General features: G+C 50.7%; 7 protein-coding genes across 7 annotated transcripts; 3 read left to right on the forward strand and 4 right to left on the reverse strand.

The window, feature by feature from the left end:
- Nucleotides 1–12: 12 nt before the first annotated feature.
- VTN49DRAFT_3786 (uncharacterized protein) lies at nt 13–2593 on the reverse strand (the record flags this gene model as incomplete). The annotated part of the gene is made up of 9 exons (XM_069411659.1): nt 13–429; nt 492–1037; nt 1092–1274; nt 1334–1962; nt 2034–2154; nt 2211–2242; nt 2294–2303; nt 2373–2382; nt 2442–2593. 9 exons carry the CDS (start codon nt 2591–2593, stop codon nt 13–15), a joined length of 2100 nt encoding a protein of 699 aa, XP_069268256.1.
- A 128-nt stretch (nt 2594–2721) lies between these two features.
- Nucleotides 2722–3274, forward strand: VTN49DRAFT_3787 (uncharacterized protein; the record flags this gene model as incomplete). The annotated part of the gene is made up of 3 exons (XM_069411660.1): nt 2722–2983; nt 3053–3071; nt 3136–3274. The coding sequence occupies 3 exons, from the start codon at nt 2722–2724 to the stop codon at nt 3272–3274; spliced, it is 420 nt and encodes a 139-aa protein (XP_069268257.1).
- A 2547-nt stretch (nt 3275–5821) lies between these two features.
- Nucleotides 5822–11665, reverse strand: VTN49DRAFT_3788 (uncharacterized protein; the record flags this gene model as incomplete). The annotated part of the gene is made up of 4 exons (XM_069411661.1): nt 5822–6249; nt 6343–6428; nt 6489–6703; nt 6773–11665. 4 exons carry the CDS (start codon nt 11663–11665, stop codon nt 5822–5824), a joined length of 5622 nt encoding a protein of 1873 aa, XP_069268258.1.
- Nucleotides 11666–12131: 466 nt separating this feature from the next.
- VTN49DRAFT_3789 (uncharacterized protein) lies at nt 12132–16808 on the reverse strand (the record flags this gene model as incomplete). Its single annotated transcript, XM_069411662.1, has 5 exons — nt 12132–12680; nt 12742–13199; nt 13256–16466; nt 16530–16714; nt 16775–16808. 5 exons carry the CDS (start codon nt 16806–16808, stop codon nt 12132–12134), a joined length of 4437 nt encoding a protein of 1478 aa, XP_069268259.1.
- A 384-nt stretch (nt 16809–17192) lies between these two features.
- VTN49DRAFT_3790 (uncharacterized protein) lies at nt 17193–18576 on the reverse strand (the record flags this gene model as incomplete). The annotated part of the gene is made up of 7 exons (XM_069411664.1): nt 17193–17327; nt 17393–17456; nt 17507–17625; nt 17691–17839; nt 17897–18125; nt 18200–18413; nt 18479–18576. The coding sequence occupies 7 exons, from the start codon at nt 18574–18576 to the stop codon at nt 17193–17195; spliced, it is 1008 nt and encodes a 335-aa protein (XP_069268260.1).
- Nucleotides 18577–20200: 1624 nt separating this feature from the next.
- On the forward strand, nt 20201–20432 carry VTN49DRAFT_3791 (uncharacterized protein; the record flags this gene model as incomplete). The annotated part of the gene is made up of 2 exons (XM_069411665.1): nt 20201–20237; nt 20287–20432. 2 exons carry the CDS (start codon nt 20201–20203, stop codon nt 20430–20432), a joined length of 183 nt encoding a protein of 60 aa, XP_069268261.1.
- A 419-nt stretch (nt 20433–20851) lies between these two features.
- Nucleotides 20852–21753, forward strand: VTN49DRAFT_3792 (uncharacterized protein; the record flags this gene model as incomplete). Its single annotated transcript, XM_069411666.1, has 3 exons — nt 20852–20882; nt 20948–21592; nt 21635–21753. The coding sequence occupies 3 exons, from the start codon at nt 20852–20854 to the stop codon at nt 21751–21753; spliced, it is 795 nt and encodes a 264-aa protein (XP_069268262.1).
- Between the last annotated feature and the right edge of the window lie 257 nt (nt 21754–22010).

Genomic DNA, 22010 nt, shown 5'->3' on the forward strand with positions numbered 1-22010 from the left:
AACGAAAGACAATCACATCCCGAAGTCGACAACCTGCAAACCATTCTCGGCCATGACTTCCATCCAGTCTACACTCAGCATCCGGCCTCCAGCCATGACTTGCTGGGCTTGTTTTTCGCTAACAAGCTCGAGGATGCGTCGCGTAGCCGTGGCGTTGCGTCCGACGCAGTCATTCTCCATTGTCATCATGAGTTCTATGGCCCTCCTCTTCACGCTTTCCCGAGCCGTGGCATAGCCAGCCATGAGCAGCGGAAAGATTATGAAGCGAAGGTCAAAGCGGCGTGACTGCACAATGTCTTCCGCCACTTGCAGAATGGCGGACACGTGACGCTCAATTACCTCGTCCGCGACATTGCCTGAAGTCAGGGCTTGCCCAGGCCACATGCTCGTGAAGGAATATATCATGCAAGCGTGATACATGGTGAGCGCCTAGGTAAACAGCAACAGTCAGCAAGATCGGGAGCATTGAATATTGTCAACTATAAACTCACATTCAGGAAGAGCTCCCGCGGCCGCGGAGGGAAGCTGTCCACACGCTGGCGCAGGTACGCTGCTCGTGGTGACTCCCAGAGCTGCTGGAAGCCGATTTGGATGCGATAGAGTTTCTCGGAAGACATTGAGTGAGAGAAGGACCCCATGTTCAGCAAATCATCGCTAAGCGCATGGGATGACCGGCCGCGGAGACTCGCAGCAAGAAATGCTAGATGTGCTGCGTAGAGGAACGTCTCATGATGAAGCTGTAGTACGGCCGGTAGACTCTCTGTCTCTTCCGGATAGATGACGCTGCAACCTCGAGGAGCTAGAGGATACAGCTTACACTCGGGACTTGGGACCAAGTCATTTTTCAGCATGGCCGCCAAGAATTCGCCGGTCCCCGCGCCGCTCAGGAGGCCATAGAGATCAATGCAGCAAATCCACCAGTTGATGTAAGGGTATCGCTCAATGGCAAAGGAAGTCGACCTCATCAAAGAGATCTGAAGCAGCCGGGAGATGTGCTGCGACCACAAGTTGCTCGCACTAGGTTGAGCAGCTGCCACCTGATTCCAAACTCAGCCCAACGCACCTTGATTCATTTTGTTAGCACAGCATACCTCGTAGACTAGGAGCAAGAAATGCGTCAGGAAGACGCCGTCTGAGCAGAGATCTCGGTCGCTTCGGATGCATTCCTGAAGGGAAGGAAAGGCTTGCTGGTAGTGCTGGAGAGAGTCGACACTGAGGCCGGCGTCGCGATGCGCCAAGCTGAGCGCAGAAATCGCCATGATAGCATGAAACAACTGAACAGTTCAATCAGAATCAGAATGTGATGAGACGAATATCCGATGGAAATACTTACCGGTCGAAACATGCTCGCTACCTCCTGGAAAACGTCCACGTTAGGCAACATTGGGCTGGACAAAGGCGAAGTGAACTGTTTCGTTGGCTGGCCGTGGTTGAGTTGCTTCCAGACAACATTGCGAAAGTGCGACAAAAGCTTGTCCTCTTGGCTTCCATGCACGGTCACTTGACTCAACGGGCGATTATCCTCGTCCACAGGCAGCGGCAAAGGAACGCTGGGAGAGGCGGGGGATGTGAGATTCGAGGCTGGCGAGGGTTGCGGCTTTCTTGGCTGAGTGGCGGGGGATTTGTAAATGGTATCCTCGAAGCGACTCAGGATGACCACGTTCGGATCATCCGTTTCGATGCTACCCTCTCGGTCATGCTGCCCGGTATTTCGAAGCATGGAACTATTAGCCGAGTTTCGGCGAGACGATGGATGACTTCCGCTCGGCCCTTCAGCCGCGCCCTCGTCAGCATATTCAGGAAGGCTGGAGAAACTGTCGGGATTGACAATGACGTGGTAGGTTCCCGGATCGCTGGACTCGGCCTTCCGTTCTCTTTCTTCGTCCGAGGTCAACGAAGCAAATGGAGGGAGCTCATCGTTTGTGTTCGACGACGTTCGGCAAGCCCTTGATTTCGACGACGCTATTCCCGCGCGAGAAACTTTGTCAACAAATCCAGTTTGTAGGGAATAGCGGAGGAAGAAAGAAACCTACGATCCCAGACTACACTGCCAACAGTAGATACATCGGGCATTCTTTCCATTATCCGCTGAGTGTCATCGCGGAACGAGAGGCGAGGGCTATAGTCACATTGATGGCCCAGGCGTGCACATTGCTGATGGCAGTCAGTCTCCGTTCCCGTCCCCAATAAAAGAGATGCTCTGGACGTACTCCACAGGTTGGCCGAGCTTCGTCACATTTTACTGCCACTGTCAGTAACAATGGGGAGGGTATGAATGTATGAGTTTTGTTACCTTTGCGGCTCTACAGCGGAATAATCAGATCTGTCAGCACCGGGGAGCTAACAATGGGTACAACAAGTTTGGCACTCACTCGACATGTCCTATGAATGACTGGTTAGCAATCAAACAGCACATACTATGCCCTGTCAGCTCCACTTACCAGCAGCCAGTTTTCGAGCGCGGGGGAAGTCGCACCCGCGCTGGAACATACAGACGGCTTGGGCTATTGCCAGACCCAAAGGCGTAGACATCTTCCTTGGGAGCAATCACCGGCAGACGCAACGACGCATCGCCGCTGTCATCGGTGGACATCACGAGACTCGTGATGGTCATGTCATACCTGAGAGGGGTTTGGTGAGTTGGCAGAGCAGGATTCGCAACACGAAAAAAGATACCGACTCTCGGAGAACCCTCCGCCCTTTCTATACTACAGGGTGTCAATGCAGAAAAGCAGATATGGACAAGTGAGCAAGATTTTTCCCGATCCGTGCCATGGGGGGAGAAAACGAGAATCGTTGAATAATTGCCCGAATCGAAAAGCAGCAACCTGCGCAGTCGTGACGTCTATCTCGAAGCGAATAAAACGATTGCAGAGAGAACGACCATCGGAACAACACTTTGGACCCTGGTTCCTGATTCTCGATCTTTTTTACAGTGCTGTTGAGCGAACCATCGAGGGGGAAGAGGTCCAGATTCTAGACTGTGGGTGGCGATCGCCGATAGATAAACTATTCGGAACCTTTGGCCCCTCTGGGGCTTCTTGAGGAAAAGCGACTAGTCTATCGGTTCGGTTCGTGGATCCTCCACGTTGGGCTGGCTCTACTTAATGAGCAAATCCAGCTAACTATTCAAAGATCCAGCGAGGCGCATCCGGGGAAAATCCACTGGGCCGTGCGAGAGCTCGAGCTTCCTGGAACAGCAAGGTTCAAACAGCAGGAGCAACAGCAGTGGTTCCCAGCCCCATGTGCTTTCCGGTCGACCGGGCCCAACTAACCTACGGGATCACGGGGCTCAATTGGGCCGGGGTTTGGATGCATCATCGATAAGCGATGGCATGCATGTGGTTAGCTGGGTTTCTAAATTCTAGCAAGACGGCCTATCCAGGGGGGTGGGCAAGTTGTCTGATGTGAGCATTCTTTGCTTTTTTTTTTTTCTAATTTTTCTTGATTTCTTGAATGTTTTTAATTTTCTTTTCCTGCCAAACTTCTTTTTCCCAACCCCGGCAACCTCGGCCGAACTGAATCAGTGCCAAAATGCCCTTCGGAGAAAATCTTTGATCAGCTGAGAGCCTGTGCGGGAACGAGCCAAACGACGAGCCACGGTGCCACACTGCTCGATACCAAACTTGCAGGTTTGCGCACTGGCAGACTGGATCTAGATTGCTGGTCTGGAACCCGTTCTCGACCCAAGAGTCAGGGACCTTTTGTCTATTTTAGTCCAAGCAACAGTGGCAGTGGCTCAGAACCTATCCGTAAGAGATCTGTACGGTTGTAGCTTGAAGGAGGAAAATCCCAGTCAATGACTCGGCAACGCCGTCTACTCTGCGCGTGCTCGAGTCGATTCGACGGGCACCGCACTGCTGTCCACGATTCCTCTGTGCATCTATTCCTCGACTGAGGAATTTTACCAGTCGATCATTGTGTCATGTGACATGTATTCGTAACCGTACGGGTACCAGAAACTGGTATCGCTGCCATGACGCTAACCCTAATGAAGCAACGTACATTACATAGCGCATCTGCAAGGCAAGCAGCTTCGAGCTTAGCGTCGTCCAAAACCGCAGCGGATTGGATGCCGAGTGTCAAGGACTTTCCGTTTGCGGCCTAGCGCGCTCCCTTGTTTCTCGAGCCAGCCAATCACAGTACGGAATGGGAAGTGACCAATTTAGGTTGATCTGATTCTGCAGCGCCATGTGAAGGTTCACACGCAGTGGTGATGTTCGGTGATCAGAGGGCAGAGAGAGACAGAGAGGCAGAGACAATTTTCACTCGCAGCAGCGTTGTTCAGTTACGGAGCATCTGTTGGTCAATTTTGCACCTGCCAAACGGTTCGGACCATGCTTGATCCGCAGCTACAACGATCGGCTGGTAGATCCGCTCCAGTCCATTCAGGGTACGAGTCATGGAGTTAAATTTTCTCCAGGGCTGGAAAGAAGGCTCCTCTCTGCAAGGCTCATCTGCACGGAATGTGATTCAGGACGAATTGAGAACGATCGATCGCCCTCTGATCTACCGGCCGCGGAGACGTTCCGCCGCCAGTCACGGCCAGATTGGATCCTTTTGACTAACGTTGCCAAGAGCCCAAGCGGTCCGACCCCCCTTCCCTTCGACTCTTTCGGGAAGTTCAAGTTCGTTGCTTCGTCTGTTCATCTCCCATTTGCAATATTAAAATATAACATTACGTAGCATCACTCATACCTCCGAGGAAATAAACAACATGCCGTGGTGGTGCCAGATTGCCCGTTCAAGTTGCTCATGCCAGGGTGCCTGACGGTCTAATAACTGACATTCAATAGTACGAGAAATAGTCTCTCCTCTAGGGTGACTTGACGTTAGTTCAATTCGGTCTGTAGTCCACCCAAACTATTGAACAAAGGTCGCTTAGTTCTCCAATCCCAGGATTCTTCTGCAAAAGGCTGGCGTGGCCTCGTGGGGCCCAGAATCGTTTCAATCCCTCGAGTCCACTGTCAACCACTCCACACCGGGACAAAAAAGTACTCGTAGGCTCGTACGGGCCTCGTATGGATTATGGAGTCATGAACTAACCTATGTAATACGTATTACGTGTCGACACGGTATGGATTCATACCTTATCAAACAAGAACAGACTCATCACTTCGGGGTGCAGTTGGTTCTTGTATGTAGTATGATTTCATTCTCTAGTCGTTTTAGTTTGGACGGACTATTGGGTTCTGGAAGCGCATCGACGTTTACCTGTTTTAGTATCCTCGCTTGTTGGGCGGGGTCATTGAAAGCGGTTGGCTCGGGCGTGATTTGCACGTCGCCGGGTGTGCCCGATGCATTGTATGCAAGGTGTCCATATAGGAATATACATGGTGGCATATACCCTGGTAAAGTATAACGTTGTACGAAGTATACATCAATTTCTTTGTAAAGTAGCATACAATGAGGAGAAATCATACGCGGTCAACTCGGAGTCTCGGGCTTTGGGACTAGAGAGGATCCCAGCTCGTCGTGGCTGAGGAGCTTGGCGGTTTTAGGTACCAATCCAAACGAGAACAAAACTCAATCATCTTCAGATCTTTCGGAAACCAGACAGACGGTCAAAGCAACAACTCGAAGTTAATTGAGGGCTTCGATGTGCATTTTTGCTGTGCTGGGTAACTTAAATGGTAGCACCAGGACACAGTCCTCATTGACTCATTACCTAATCCGTCGATTAATTAATTTACTGTCCGCTTCCAACGGCGGCTGTCAACCACGTGGGAAATACGAAAAAGGAGCGGGCTATCTCTCTAGATTATTACCGTCCAGGGAAAGGATATGTCGAAAGGAAAAAAAACAACTTCCGGTTAATCCGCTAATCATCGAACCACTCCAAAGTCCGCCGCAGAGTCTGTTGGATCGGTCCCGCCCGCTCCTGGGACAGCCAATGGTCGATCCGGCGACGCGCTGCAGCCAGTGCAGCGTCCCTCTGAGTTTCCAGCCGCCCCGCCCGACAGGCGGCGAGGAACGCTTCCGACGCTTGCGCCCGCTTGGTACGCAGGGTCTCCGTCGTCGGATCCAGGTCGTCTCGAAAGAGAAGGTGATCGGCAAGAAGACGCAGGGATCTGCTCAGCATATCCTGATCGGCATTCCCGTCGCCGCTGGTACTAGCGTTCTCGAAACGGCGCTGAAACAGGTTAAAGACATGCCGCAGACCCGGGTAGAGCGCCTCCAGCACCGCCCGAGGACTGCCCCGTAATGCGGGCTCGACAATGGTGGGAATAGTGGCTATCTCCCCCGTAACTATTTACAGTTCAGTTAGTTGTCGCACATGTCAATTGATACAGTATAGTTATTTTCTTCGAACAATAGCCAGTTTGCTCCAATGGAACTCACCGGAAGCCGTGCTAGGTTCGTCCCGTGCACTAAGATTAACGCAATGCAGGAGACACTTCGTACAGGCCGCAAACGTAGCTTCGATTCTAGTACACACAATGTTCAGAGTGAATTCGCGACCCAATCAGACTTTGCTCCACACTTACCGGCCGACGGCTCTCGGATCCGAGTCGATGTCCATCCTATCAGGGTCATGAGACCCATCCTGATTGGTTTCCTGCTCGAATATTGTCCTGACAATCTGGATGGCATCGGGGAGCAGGTACAGGTCTTGTCGAACGCTAGCAAACTCTGCCAGCGCATTCAGCGCGTGAGGTCGGTATGCGACATTAGTCCGCCTCGCTTCCCGGAGAATGATGGCCTGCACAGCCTCATTGGTTAGCTCGGACGACGCTCAAAAGGGCTGAGCCAGCCGCATCGACGCCTTCACCTTCATCTTTTCACCGATCACGCTTCCGTGCTGCCAGGTCGACTTTGCATTCGTCGTAAACTTCACAAATGCATTGAGCACGGTCTCTTTGCCATCCCACGTCTTCCCGCCAAGCGCTTTCTCCAGCACAGGCCAGACGGCCTCTGCTGTTGTGGTCTGATCCAACGAAGAGTCTAGACTGGTGACTATAGCTGCGGCTGCGAATGCCGCAGTGTGCTTAATGGCCCAGCTTTGCGAGTCAAGCCGTTCCGACACGATATGGAGGATTTCGCTTAGATACAGGGAGACAGCTCGCGGTCCACCGACATGATCCTGCCAAGTCTTCTCAAACGGATCGCGAACATGCTCGTCTGTGTCGTGCTTGGCCACGAAAACAAACGGCAGGGCGGCAGCCGCGAAATGAGCGAATCGGTCACTGGACAGTTTGGCCATGGAATGAATGATTTCTCCCGATACAACGCGGTGTCGGGGCTCTTGAGCGTCAAAGTATAACCCCTTGGCGAATTCGATGGTGTCGACAACGCGTCCATCGCTCGCCAAACGCATGAGGTATCCGAGCGCGTAGCTGTAGGAGACGCTTACAGTATCGTTGCGGTCGAGCACATGCTTCTTCAGGAGTTGTACAAATTTGTCTGCGTAGGGTCGGAAGTGATAACTTCTGGTGCTCAAATGTACAAGCACTCGACTACATCCAACCTTGGAGGGCAATCCTACGGCGGTCCGTAGAACTCCTTCCAGGCTTGTCGCTGTATCCTTCATGCTGGGCTCATCCAAGCCATCGAGCAGGTAGCGTTCGATTGTTTCCATCATCGGAGACATGCGAATGCTTGAGAGTCGCATTCTATCAATCTCATCTCCCGTAAGGCCATATTTGTCCGCATTGAGATGAATGTAGTTCACAGCTTGGGGTTCCAACGAACTGAGCGAAGCCAAGAACTTCTCCAATATCTGAGGAATGTACGGCCGCAGCAACACATTCGGGCATTTCTTGACGATTTGGATCAAGGTTGTGATTGCATATGCCTGGACATTTTGCGCGCTTGACTCCATGCCTCCTGAGCCGAGAAGGAACGGTACAACATGTCCCAGCATGACTTGGGCTCGTTTCGAAGTCGTGTCACCGGTCTCCAGGGTCTGGATCAGCATGTTTGTGATCGCCTGGCAGAGCCGAAGGGCCGCTGCCCGAACCGACTCCTTGATGTCGTCTAGCACTTTGAACGCCTTGGTGAGGATCTCGTTCAAATATTTGTCGTACTTCTCGACTTTACGACCCTGCAAGAGGTCGGCGATCGCTGCGCAGCACGCTTGTCGGACTCGCCATTCCTTCCCGGACAGTATATTGCTCAATAGATCTTCCATGATGGCGTCAAAATGTGTATCGAGAACTGCATTGGGATCCTTCACCAGCGCCTGCCAAATATCATTCATAGACCTCTGCACGTTCGGGTTCGGATCGAATCGGTATCGATAGAGCTTGGGATATATCTTGGGATTCTTGGACAGATAGCCATTTACGCTCGAATCTGACAGCACGCTGCTCAGCCCAAAGCGGCCGAATGCGGCCCTGCTGGCCCAGATAGCATTGTTTGATGCGAGAGACATGAATCGATACACAAGACTCGGATCACCAACTTCGGAGGCGAGGTTCAAAATGTCCTTATAGGTGGTGATTGACGAATTATCGCCCGTTGGCAGGGCACCTTGTTCAAACAGCTGCGTGTCACCAGTGACTTTCCCACTAAGATTGGGGCCCGTGCTGGTGAATGACCGAACCAGGTCGTGTACGAGATCATCCCGCAGCTCCTGATCTCCCATTTCATACACAAGCGTCAATCCTCGCGAACCGCACTCCTGGACGAGTTCGTCCCTCTCAGCTAAGACGCCGGTGAATGCCGCCTGGCACTTTCGAAGCCGAGACTGAACGCCTGGAAGGTGGCCGCAGTATTTCACCAAGCAGAGCAGCCAGATGACAGAGGCTTTTCGAAGAGAGGGCTTTGAGGCGTGAGAATCATCGATGACTTTATCCGTCATTTCCGCTAGTACAGAGCCAGGAATATCCGACTCAAAGGCCGTTGCGTCAACATCAAACTCCCCAATCAGAGATTTGGACGCCCATCCAGCCACAGCGGTACTAAGAGCCTCGCCGACAGAGAACTGAACTTCAGGCTTTCGGATCTCGTACAAACTGCATAGAGAATCTAAAAGAGCTTTTCTGTCGTCACCGTTGACCGGGAAAACAAGGGATAGACGTCCAAGAGCGATTATTGCGGATTCTTGCTCCTTCTTTCCATTCTGGATCAATTTGGACTTGACTGACTCCCAATATCCCAGCTCCAACAGGATTGCCGGATTCAGCAACTTCGACAGCGCAAGCTGACCAACAATAAGCTGTGCCGTGGTCTGAAACTGTGTGTCGTGCGAGTTGACCAGTATGTCGAGCACAAGAGAAATGGTTTCTTTGACCTGATTGTCTGGAATAACGGATATTCTCGCGCGATATGAAAGCCTGTTGAGGATATAAGCGGCAGCAAGTAGGGCGCCTCGGACCTGAACGGCGGCTTGTCCAAAGGTTTCCTTCCACCTAGAAAGACGCGTAAGTAAGCCTGCATAGACCTCCTGGCAATCATGCTCGGGAAAAGATGGATGAGACAATAGTATCCCGACAGCCTTTGCGGTGATATTCTGCGTGACTGGATCGTTGATGGAGAAGGCACGGTCTAGGAGCACGATGGCTCTATCAACGACACTCTCGAGTAGATTATTTGGGGTTAGCGATGCAATCTCCACGAAATCTTTCCCACATTCCGCAGCAGAAGTCCCTGTATGACGGCAAAGTCCCGAAATCGCATCTCGAAGCCAAATTTGCAAAACGGAAGGCTCCTGCAATTGACAAATGTACTCTCCGACTGCCGCCCGAGCAGCTCCATCTGATGACAGAAGAGTATCAATTCTCCGCTCCCAATCATGGTCAATTGGAGCAGGTATTTGGGACCTCAGAAAAGCTTCTCGAACCAACAGGAGTTTGCAGAATCTGATCATTGGTGCCAGATCCAAGTGACTCTGAGCGCTTTCCGTACTATAAAATGCAGCCAGGTCTCTAGTCGTAGCAGTGAATTCAGGGAATCGATACCACGCATCCTCCGGTGCCTCCTCTGACGTGGGCAAGGGAGTTCCATCTCGCGTTGGGTTCATCAATCGGAACCAATAAGGGTCCAGCCCTTTTCGGCCTTCCTCAGTGAGCTCCCGACCTTCCTTATCCCCAGAGCTGATTGCAAGCAAGTCGATGAATCGTGCCGTACTGTGGCTGTAAGGCAGACACCGGTTGGTATATCGCACTGCCGCATAGCGAGTGCTGCGTACAAGCTTATATCCGGTGTCGGGATCCTCAGAACCTGGCGGGAACAAGATGCCGTTCATCATGTGTTTCCGGAGCAGCGAGTCTAGCTCAGCCTGGGCGTCCTCAGTGGTGTTTCCGGAACACGCGTTCAAGACACTTCCCAAGGCTTGCTCGATGCTGACGTGAATCTCGGGGCCAGACCCATCAGAAGCAAGCGACGTGAACAGCCATCTCACCACATCCATGTCTAGAGTCCCGGAGTCACTTCCGTCCTCATTTGGTACCTTGGGAGCCAGGATACCAATGGCCTCATAAGCCGAGCCACGTAAGGTTACATCACTGTGGGATAACTTTTGGCCGGTGAGACTCGGATCCGGCCAGCCCTGAGAGCTGATAAACTCCCGAAGTCCCTCGACGGCCCTGGGAGCAATAGCTCTGAGATCTGGCGCGGCACCTACACGGACAACCCATGTGAGGAATGTAAAGATTTGTGCGCGTAACTTGGATGCTTGCAACCCTTGAGCTGCCGGACCCATGTCCGAGAAAAGACCATCGTCCAGCACTCGCAGGATCCGATCTGTATAAGTGGTCGCTTTGACAGACTTTCCAAGATAGCCTAGGATCTTTATCCGGAGTGGCGTATGCACAGGAAGCGTGAGATCTTGGCCCTCTGTTCCAAGGTAGAGCCGGTACAGCTTGTCCACGACTTCTGCATCGTCGAGAGCTGGACTGAACCGCTTCAGCATTTCGTCACCAATATTCGAGATACGCGAGTTAGGGTCTGCGGAGGCTATAACGGCAGGAATGAATCTCTCGAAGTTTGTGAATGCGCCACTTGCAAGAAATTTCGCGGCAGCTACTTTGGTTTCGGTGAGATTCAAGCCACCCTCCTTTGATGCATCCCAAACCTCAGCAAACGAGGAAGATTTATTCAGAAATTTATACTCAGACTTGGACAGTCCCGGAGCGTGCTCAGTGTTGGGAGCGGCTGGAGACAACAGAAGAAGTTTTCCCAACCAGAAAGCCAGAAATCGGGTATCATCATCTGACAGGTTGAGTTTCTCCTTCAAGCTCGCGTCCTCTGGGCTGCCCTTCGGAGGCAACTTCAACAAAGGTAGCAACCTCAGAATCAAGTTAAACATCACCGCCGCCTGTGGAGAGGATGCATCCAATTTCGCAACCCCTTCCAGAGCAGTGGGCAAGAGTTCTGCTCGCACAGAGGCATCCAGACGGTCAAGACCTTTCTGGATATAAATGAGATCAAAGTGGCGGATCAACTGTGAAGACTGCTCCTTGAATTGCTTCAGCAGCGCCGGGACCGGCAGCTGGATTGACTGCGGTTTGATGCGGGTGTTGATATGCTGGCAGACCGAGATGACTTTGTTGCGCACCGCGAGACTGTCCGATGCCAGCTTCAGCAGCAACGGTGCCAGATACGTCTGCAGCAGACGTTGCAGCTTCTCATCGGTGTCGGCCAGCGCGATTCGAAGTTCCACTTTGGAAACCAGGCTCAACTCTCGAGCCTCAGGGCTCTCAGTCGCCGAGCTTGCAGACATGATGTACAGATTCGGTTCGGATAGATTCAAATGATATGCATTTAACGCATTGCTACGGAATCTTGCTCAAAAGAGTCGCCGTTTGATGGTAATAAATGGGAGACAGTAATCTACTTTGAGGTCCTACTGAAATGAGACGTTTTGTCTCCAGGCACAAAGACTGACGACTCCGACTGCGGAGCTTACGAAATGACCTCATCACGTGACTTTAGTATTTTGCAGCGAATAAGCCAGGGCTAGGGTTGGGAGTTGACCGTCAGAACCCAGACATTTCTGAACTTGAATGTGATCAGATCCGCCATTAGAACAAAGGACAGCCCTCACATTCCTGTGCCACTATCTATGCATCCAACACCATTCCAATGGCAAAATCAATTCCTCCGAAGACCGAACCCGGCCGTAAGAAATGCGAGTTAAGACAGCACAAGAAAGCAAGGTCAAAAGATTAAATCGGTACTCGTCGACTTCAGCTCCTTTCTGTATTTGATAGGTTCTGGCGCCTTCTCTCCTCAGCAGCCTCTGCTCGTAGAAATCGGTCAACCTCACGCTCAATACCGTTCAGATCAGCCGTTGATCTTTTCGGGACGCGCCCAAAGAGACACTGCCAGAGGTCATCTTTGGGCACGAGTTCTTGCCCAGAGGATTCTAACAGCTTACTTGGCATCACATCTTGCAGTGCCAAGGAGTTTGCCGCGTCGATTGCTGTCTCAGTGATGTTCTCCATCGTTGTCACGTCATGATCGCCGGTAATGGGAGACTGCAGCTGCTCTTCTCTCTTCTTAATATGCTCGAGACGACGCGCAACGGAAATCTCATAGATGGATTCCTCGACGGTGTTGGACACCAGATACATCCAGACCGTAGTCGGACGATGTTGACCGATACGATGAACGCGTGCAATGGCTTGCAACTCAACCGCTGTATTGATCAGAGGCTCGCAGAAGAACACGTGCGTAGCATTGACGAGGTTCAGACCCGACGAATGTGCTTTGGCATGAAGAAGGAAGCATTCCACCTGGGATTCGAGTTAACGCCAAAGTCAACGGCAAGCGAAGGCAGAAGCGACGGTCACATACTGTTGGATCTTCTCTGAACTTGCGGATGCCATTTTTGGTATCTGCACTGCTGAAGCCAATTCCAAACTTGGAGAATGCCATACTCAGCATGTGCAGGAATCGCTTGTATTGGGAAAATACAATGGATTTGGCCCCAGGATCATGTTGGCGCAACCACAAGATGTGGCGCGCTAAAGCGTCGATCTTAGATCCATAAGACATTCGGAGATGAATTTGCTGAATTTCCTGCAGCATCGTTGCATTGATGCTAGTGTAAATGGAATTCGTGAGAGAACGGTCCGCTTCGTGCTTTGTCTGAGCGTTTTCTTCACGCACGGTGACCTCCGACGACTTGTATGTAATCTGCTGAATGTCGAGACTCTTCAGTCTTCTTTTGCAAGTTGGACAGCTACGATGCTGACGCCACCACATGTTGAGGCATTCGCGACAATATTTATGGCCGCAGACAGTCAAGACACCTGTATACCAAAATCAGAATCTGCAGAAACCCTTTATCAAGGCAGAATGAGCCTACCAATTTCAAAGGGAGACTGGCAAATCACACACATCCTTGAGTTCGGGTCTCCATCGGAATCATCTCGCAGATGAAGTAGATACCTGCGTTTTGATCGCAGACCAGACAATTTCGTCTCCAGCTCAGACTCATGTCGAAGCTTCGATTCCCAGAGTTCTTCGTTCAGCGGCTTTCCAACGCTTTCCTCGTCATACGGGGCGACTGAATCGGATATTTCCTGCAGTTGCCGGTAGTATTCGAGTCGACGATTCATGGTCTCGCGGAAAAGGTCGATCTCCTTCTCTAAAACAGACAGTGTTTTGTTTTGCTCGGTTGACATACGACTGACACGTTCAATGGCATCATCCACGAGCATCAGCTCTGCTGCAGCGCGGCCACTCCCTTCTCCCTCTTGCCATTCTAAAGACGTAGTCAAGCCTCGAAGGTCACTAATGATCTTTCGAAGTGATCCCATTCCTGGAGGAGGCTTGAGTTCATTTCTCGTTCGCATGAGCTTTAGATAGAGTTCTGGAGAGGGCCCATTGCCTTGCTTCGCCTGACTGATACCCAACTTGACCTGGTTTCCAACAAGAAGATTTTTCTGGCCATTGATAGCGTCCTGGCGATCGGCAAGCAGAGTGCGCAGCGCTTCGTAATAAACGTACATCTCATCTTGATGCTTTGTTGACGTCTCATACTCATCACCCTGAAGGTCCGCATCTCCTTCTTCATCAACCAGAGACTGAGTAAGTAAGTTTACCATGACAGAGCGCCACTCTTCGAATTGCGCAGCGTGTTTATTCATTAACTCGCAGAATTCCTCGACCTGTTCCAGCATCCGCCGTGCTTGCAAGCCCAGAGCCGGAAGCTTAGGATCCATTCTTGGAATTTTGGCGAACGACTTTGCCTTGACTTTTTCGTCGACATTCTTCATAGATATTCGCACTCTCTGCGCCACTTCTGCCAGGATTTCTCGACGAATCTGCTTGGCAGCTTCGTAGGCTTCGGTCTCAGCCTTCTCTAACTTCCTGTATTGCTCCGAATCAGGCTCTGTGAGTTGCGGATTGGTTTTGATTTGATAGTACGCATTCCCCGTGAAGAATTCGCAGATGTGTTGGACCTCCAACGCACTTCGTAGACGCAACCGCAATGTTCCCAGACGGGAATTCTTTTCTCTATCTCCGTGATCCTCTCCATTTCCGTCGAAATTGGAAGTGTCGACGTCAGATGGCGCACCGTTCCCTTGAATCTTCAGGCGCTCGGCCTGCAGTTGGTTGCGGCACTCATCGACGATTTCCTTGGACCGTTTCAATGCTTTCGACCAAAGCTCAAGGGCTTCTTTGGGACGAAGCGCATTTTCCAACAGCTGTCCCCTCTGAATCTGGGATAAAAGGAGTGAACGTTCCTCTGTTCTAATCTGCGACTCGGTTTGATCAATCATCGAGTCCAAAACTTCTAGGACAGGCCGGAGGTTGTCGCTGCTTGTGAACTCCGCAAAAAGACAAGACTGACGAAGCACTGTTAACCAATACCGCATCTTTTCTATCACGGCTTGCGAATCGGGGTCCCAATCGTTTTGGAGAGGCGCTCCAGAGGAGTCAACGCCACATTCCTGACACATTTTGTCGAAAGATTGCAGATACTGCTGCTCTTCTACCGGCGTGAAAGGTATAGTAATAACAACGCGTTTTTGAGGCGGAAGTTTTAGCTCGTCCCGTATCAGATCTTTGTTGTGTCGCAGTGCCAGATTCCTGATGAGTGCTTTGATTGCAGCAGGATAGTCCCGACAAAGACTCTTCCAAATGTCCGGATTATCGCAGATCGGGCCATAATTGAGAAACTGAAGAAGTCCAAGAATATCATTCAGATCCTTGCGAATAGGAGTACCCGTCACTGCCCACGCGTTAACTCTGGGAATGCGGCGAGCGACCTGAGCCGCATGGCTCACGCCGCTTTCGATCATCTGAGCCTCGTCCAGACATACACGCCACCAAGAAATCAGAATCAATGGCGACTTCCTGGACTTGAAACGCTTCTCTTTGCGCAAATCGCGCGCGAGGGGTTCAATGGTGTAATGTAACTCTCGTGAGATAACATTATACGTCGTGAGAACGACGTCGTTGTTCGCAAGCATTCGAACAAGCCGGCTAGTAGACCAGTACTTGTGCCCATGCAGACCTCCGTAGACGCAGACCGAGAGCGACGGAGCATGCATCTGGAGTTCTTGTTTCCATTGCTCAAGAATAGCCGGCGGCGTGATGATCAGAGTAGCTCCAGACTCTACTAGGGCACTGTCGCTGGTCTTCGACTCGTCCTCGGACATAACACGGCGATTTAGACAGAACAGAAGGATCATCTCCACCGTCTTCCCAAGTCCCATCTCTTCCGCCAGAATGCCACCTCTGAAAGATTTTCTAGGATCTGGCCAATTGGAAAGATCTGTAGTCACGATCTTATACAATTGACTGACATAGCAGCGTCGACCATCGGAATCTGTAAATTCCTGGAAGGAGTCCGGCAAGCCCGGATCTTCTTGTTGTCGAGGTACCACACTTCCATTGGGGAGAAGTTCAACACCTTCTTTCTCTAGAAGCCACCTTACTGCTCGATTTTGAAAAGGATAAGGCTGGCATTTCACCTGATCACAGCCCAGATCGGCGGATGCCTCTGGTGTGTTCATCGGAACGTAGACATTATCGTAAAAGTCACGTGGCGACCAATTGCTCAAAAATGATCGCTGGGAATTACAGCTTCTATCGGTCGGAGTGAGCGTATCATTTTGATATGCACCCTCTCCATGAGGGGCGTATCTGAAAAGTATCTCTCTGGCATTTGGCCTTAGGCGAAATGGAATATCAATTGTGTCCCTCCACAAGAATCGGCATGACAGCTGCAACGAATTTGCATCGGGTGACCAAGCGAGAACAGCCCGATAGCAAACGGTGGGAGCCACCCCAGTCGAAGTATCCAAGCAGACAGGTAATAGCTGAAGGTGTTCATCGAATTCTCTCAATGTAGGAGATTCTAATCTCTGAGCGAGTACTGTTCGCTTCAATCGTGTGGATGTCAGCTCCAGCCAATAAGCGGGATCAGTATTACTCGAATCAACGTCGTTCGCCGAAGTGTCTGGTTCGGAGTTCTGAAGGTTCTGGAACGACTTTATCCGAACAGGAAGCTCTTGGGCGGAGGATAGGAGTGGAGGATCCGGATCGTTGTAGGTTTCTGGAAGGGCCTGGATGCAAGGGGATCCGTTAGTTGATGTATTCCCCCGGTTAGACACGCGAACGCCACATACGAAGTTCAGAACTAGTCGACACAAGGTCAGGTAGCCGTCTAGCTTCGTCCGATTTGGTTCGCTGCCCGATGCGGTGACATCGAGTGCTTCTGCATTTTCAAGCTTGCGCCGCTTATTTGGACGCTGGTCATCCGAACGTCCCTGTACCGTGCTGAATGCATCAGCAAAGGAACGCGCTTGTTCCTCTGCAGGAATCATACGGGTTAGCTACATCGCCATGGAGCGTAGAGAGTATAGCTGACTACCTGTGATTGAAATCGTGCGCTCAAGCACCACCATTGCTTCTGGCGCAAAGGAAAGGACAACCCGGACTGTGACTTCTGAAGAAATTCAAAAGAAGAAAACCTAGGCTGATTTGAAGGTCGAAGCTAAATATTCGAGGGACCTGGAGAGATTATCTGGGGAACGGCGGATTATCACGTGCTGATAACGGAACGAGCCGCCAATGATATTGTTTCGATAACACTAGCGCTGTTGCTGCCTGTCAGGAGGCTAACCTTATTTCCGGAGAGGTCGGCTAAAAGTGGGCATGGGTTTGGACGCGCTCGGAAAATTTTGCGTCAACTGTCATTACAAACTCAGCCCTCTGCTTTGACCATTCTGTTTGGCTCATACTGGTAATTATTCTAGAATTAATTGACTGAAAAGCCATCCTATAGCTCATCACTTGCCCTCCGAACCCCAATCAATCAGTGCATCGTCTCCAAGCTTCTGTTTGATGAGATTTGTGCTGAGATCCCACAGCGCAGCTCCAAGTTGGGGATCGCTAGCTTGGGAACTTTCTTTTCCCAGTTGGCCCTATGAGACCAAGATCAGATCATATAGTACCTTGAAAAGCTATCGACTAATCCAGCTACTCTTACCGGGTCTGTCAGGTACACTCCATTCCATCGTTTCTTCTCAACTTCTGGAGAACTCGCAGCATATCTGAAAAGCGTCAGCGTGGCTCTGTTGCTTAGAGAGTAAGGTTGACATACATGGCACTACAGGCACCCTGTTCAGGGCTTCGACCAAATGCGAGTGTCGTGTATGTCAACACCGTACCAAGCAAGCCCGGATATGCCTCCCGATATTGCTGTTGCAACTCGGTGTTGACCTAGACGAGGGATAAATTACCTTCAGCAGAATGTTCGAGCCAAGTGACAGAGCCAGGATACTAACCGTTCCAGGATGCACAGACAGTGCATAAATGCGGTCACCGTACGCGTCAATCACTCTTTGCAGCAACCCATACTTGACACCTAGAATGATGGCAAGTTTGGAACGTGCATAAAGTTCTACCGGGCCGAGCTTAGAGTTATTGATTTCCTCTGCACTCAAATCAGCGTCTAGTTCATTTAGAGCAAATCGAACGACCAGGTTCATACCAAGAGACCGAAACTTCACGTTGGACGGTGCCAACCGATGCACGCCGGAAGATTCAAACACTATTCTTGGCGCTGGCGTGTCTGGCGACATCTTTGCGGTGCGACGCATCAACGGATACAGCTGGTTGACTGCGTAGAGTTGACCCAACCAATTGATGGCAAAGATCCTCTCGATCTCATCATGGTCAAGCGCGAACTTATTGCTGTTTATACCCGCGGAGAGCACCAACTAGATATGAAATGCAACCACTCGGATCAACGCAAAACTTCCTGAAAAGAACGGTGGGAGGACTCAGGACGCACAATGTCTAATCTGTCCTCATTTTTCCTAATGTCGGAGAATACTTTTCTCACGTCCGCCAGGTTTCCTAAATCACATTGAATCCAATCCACAGGCGTCTCGATGCCGAATTCCGTTTTGAGACCGCGTAGACCTGCGTCGCCATGGTCCCAGTTGTGGCTGACCATGATGACCTTGGCAGCATGAGATTGAATGAGGGCACGGGTCACTTCGTACCTAGTAGCCAGCAAATCAGTGTCAGATTCTGTTTCTCACTTCATTCAATGACTCCAGTAACTAACCCGATGCCCATGCTCCCGCCCGTCACGACGGCTACCCGTCCACTGAGGTCGTGCAGCTCTTTACGAGGACCAATTAAACTCCCAAGGATGGCTTGCATGGCGAAATCTGAATTATATCAGCAAATCAGATCATAGATGACTTTGCTGGAGAATTTTAATTGCAGAAATGTCCGGCACGATCGTGTTCTGTAAGGTTTCATGCTTATCAAAACAACTTGAACTCATCGTGACATAAGCCGAGTGAGGCGATCTGGCCATCTAACCCTAACCCCTAGTCTTCGAAGGCAATCGACGAGAGGCTCCCGGTGAGTATTGGCAGAAGTAGTACAAGGGTTTGAACGGCAATCATCATACGCTGAAGAGGGCAGAATGCCTTTAACACGTAACCACCCCGTATTTCTGAAAGTTTGAAGCCAAACGGGGATGTGACAGGCTTCCTGGGTCCGCGGAAAAAGGAGCCATCCCACGACCCAATCCTCGTTCGAAACTTTATCGTTGCGAGCAGTCATCCCACTACTTTGCGTTTTCAATTGTGAACAGATGCTTGTACTCTACGAACTGTTTGCGAGGTCTTGCAGTGATGTCATAGGAGCTGAGCGAACATGCACTTTAAGCTCTAGGGTTCGGAAGGGCGAGATCCGTCCGGCATCCGATCGATGCGCATTGGATAGCGAATACACTCGGAAATTTTGACCTAATGGGACCGTTACAGAGCGATCGTCAACCAGGTTCCTTCTCATTGGTCTACAGACGATCCTGCAGAGATACAAAGGGACGGAGTTGGTGATTGGTTTGCCCAGCCCACTTGACGCGTGTTTATATCCAATACGCCAGGGTAGAATGGAGCCTTGTCGCGGAGTGCATGCGAGCATTAGCTCGTGCCTGCGCATCGCTCTTCAGTCCGTGGTTGAATCTTGTGGAGAAGAGATCAGGCAAATAGGTACAAAGAGGAGCTCTCCTTAGAGCCACAATACTGTATATCTTGACTCAAATTAAACCAAAGACGGACTCTTACCACCGTCCAAAAGGTCCTCACTCGAGACAAACCAATTATTCTTGTGGTTTCTGTGGAAGTCTATGCGCAATGATGCACCAAGTTCGTCTCACTCTCTCTATGCAATGTGTCGGACAGATCCGGAGCACTTCTTTGTGGATCACTACGGGCAACGCGAGTCGTTGGCAATCTCAAGTGCACACGAGCACCAACGAATCTTCCAGAGAGGTCGCTATTTGCTAAGATGGTTCGTCGCTTCTTTATATGGGGATTTGCCTAAGAAAATCGGTTCATAAGTTCCCCTGCCTAAATGGGTATGGACAGGGAGTCAGTTACAAACAATGGACCAGTGATAGGCGTTCAGATGGCGATCTTCATGGAGCACCTTATAATGGTGCAAGTCAATTGGATGGCGAAGATTGCAGCACGATAATATCAGTGAACCCCTTTAAATTTTAATCGGCTCACCGAGCCGTAGGGCTGACTGCCCTAATGCACGGCGAACCCGTAGTTACGATGCGGCTTTCAGTGGGGTGTTAGGGCTTTCTAATTGGTCTTCCATGTCTTGACACTTGAGAAAGAAACTTTATAGTGCCAGCTGACCTGTAACATGGAGAATCACTTAAAAATGGCCATATTGCTATTGAATGCCATAAACATCTGGCCAAAGTCTCTGCTGCTAGTAATTGAAGCGATACCACGCACACGAGATCAAATACGGAGTCGAAATGATCTCACGAAAGCCTCTGAAAATCCTCTCCATTGGTATGCTTCCGATGCCAAAGCAAAAGTGACTTGCTAACCCGGGCGCTAGACGGAGGTGGAGTCCGGGGGAGCTACTCATCTCTCCTCATCATAGAGAGATTTATGGAAAAGTTGCAAGTCAAGCTCGGCCTTCCCGATGTGCCACGGCCATGCGAGCATTTTGACCTCATTGGAGGCACAGGCATCGGAGGGTGATAAGTATCTACCCATCTGTGTGCTCCCTTTGAGCTGACAGGCAAGCAGCATCATCGCAATCATGCTTGGAAGGCTGGGAATGTCAATCCGCGACTGCATAGAAACATACCGCAAAGTGATTGCAGAAGACGCCTTCAAACCTAGCCGGAGACGCCTACGAAATTCATCGTCGGATTCTTATCATGGACCCGCCTTCTCTGCCGAATGCCTCGAGAATGCAATGAAATCGGTAATCATGCGCACGTGTTCAAATAGGAGGTGCAGAGATCGCCAAGACAGAGGTATCTCATGTCCACATTTTGACAAGCGTTTTCGAAGCAAAACATGCACAAAGACGTAAGGCCGCAGTGACTGGATCTCAGAGCAACGAGCTTATTCATTCTTTTGTCATAGGGCTGTCTTAGCAATCACGAAAGACAATGTTGACGCCCCTCCTACGCTTCTCAGAACGTACGATTCATCGGCAGCCTTTGAATCGTGCACTATATGGAAAGTTGCGCGAGCAACTTCCGCAGCAGTCGGATTTTTCGACTCCATCAGACTCGGTCGCGACGAAATTGAGTTCATTGATGCTGCTTATGGGTACAATAACCCGTGCGAAGTACTGATTCAGGAAGCCCAAAAGCAGTTTCCGGATCGCGGCGAGATGCGAGCCCTCAGCGTTGGCAGCGGCCTTGGCGATGTCATTACCTTTGAGGACACTACGGAGTCAATAATGAATGCATTGCATTGTATGGCAACATCTTCTAAAAGAGTAGAGCGCAGGATGAGCGCTCAATTTGCCAACACTGACCAATATTTCCGATTCAATGTTGTTCATGGATGCAAGGGCAATATGATCGCTGACTCGGAAAGGTTCAGCACTGTCTCAGCGCACACCCATAACTACTTGCTTGACAATGAGGAAGTTATGGAGCGATGCGTCAACAGCCACTGTGTAGACAGTGGATATAGTGAGAATGAACCCAGAATAGAGCCTGCAATCTACTCTGGGAGCTATGATCATTCTGCTGAAGACGGCACTCTGTCAATCGGTGAGCCATTATCGAAGCGGCCAAGGTTGGAGTGGCTTCGATATGGCGATCCCGAAGAGATGCTAGCAATAGGGACTCCGTCACCGTTCTATGCCACTCTCCTCACGGAATTTACCTACGAACCACGTAGGCGCTCTACGGTGAGGGAGAGTATAACTTCTCCCACAGGCACCAACCTTTCTATGGATGGAGACTATGAGAGAGTGAATGCCGCGATGTACACGGGCGCCTCATTTTCATGGTTGCACTCGCAACCTCGGTGCGGGCACGGGTATTGGCGGGCGTGAGAGACCGTAGCCTGTTTTTGGTCCAAGACAATATGACATATTGGGATGCATTCATCACAAGTAGTAGTCATAGTATTCATATCGGGGCGTTGACAGGCAGCGGGTTAATTTCAGGCTCATGAGTCCGAAAATCAAATGGGTCGATCTGATTCAAACTGACGCGAGGCAGGGGCATTCTTTCTGGACTGGCGAAAGGACGTCTCATTGAGTTTGTCAGGGCATGAGATAGTTACTATAATAATAATCAATCCCGTTAC

Source organism: Thermomyces lanuginosus (genome assembly GCF_041956635.1).
Source record: "Thermomyces lanuginosus strain ATCC 200065 unplaced genomic scaffold VTN49scaffold_29, whole genome shotgun sequence".
Taxonomy (NCBI): domain Eukaryota; kingdom Fungi; phylum Ascomycota; class Eurotiomycetes; order Eurotiales; family Trichocomaceae; genus Thermomyces; species Thermomyces lanuginosus.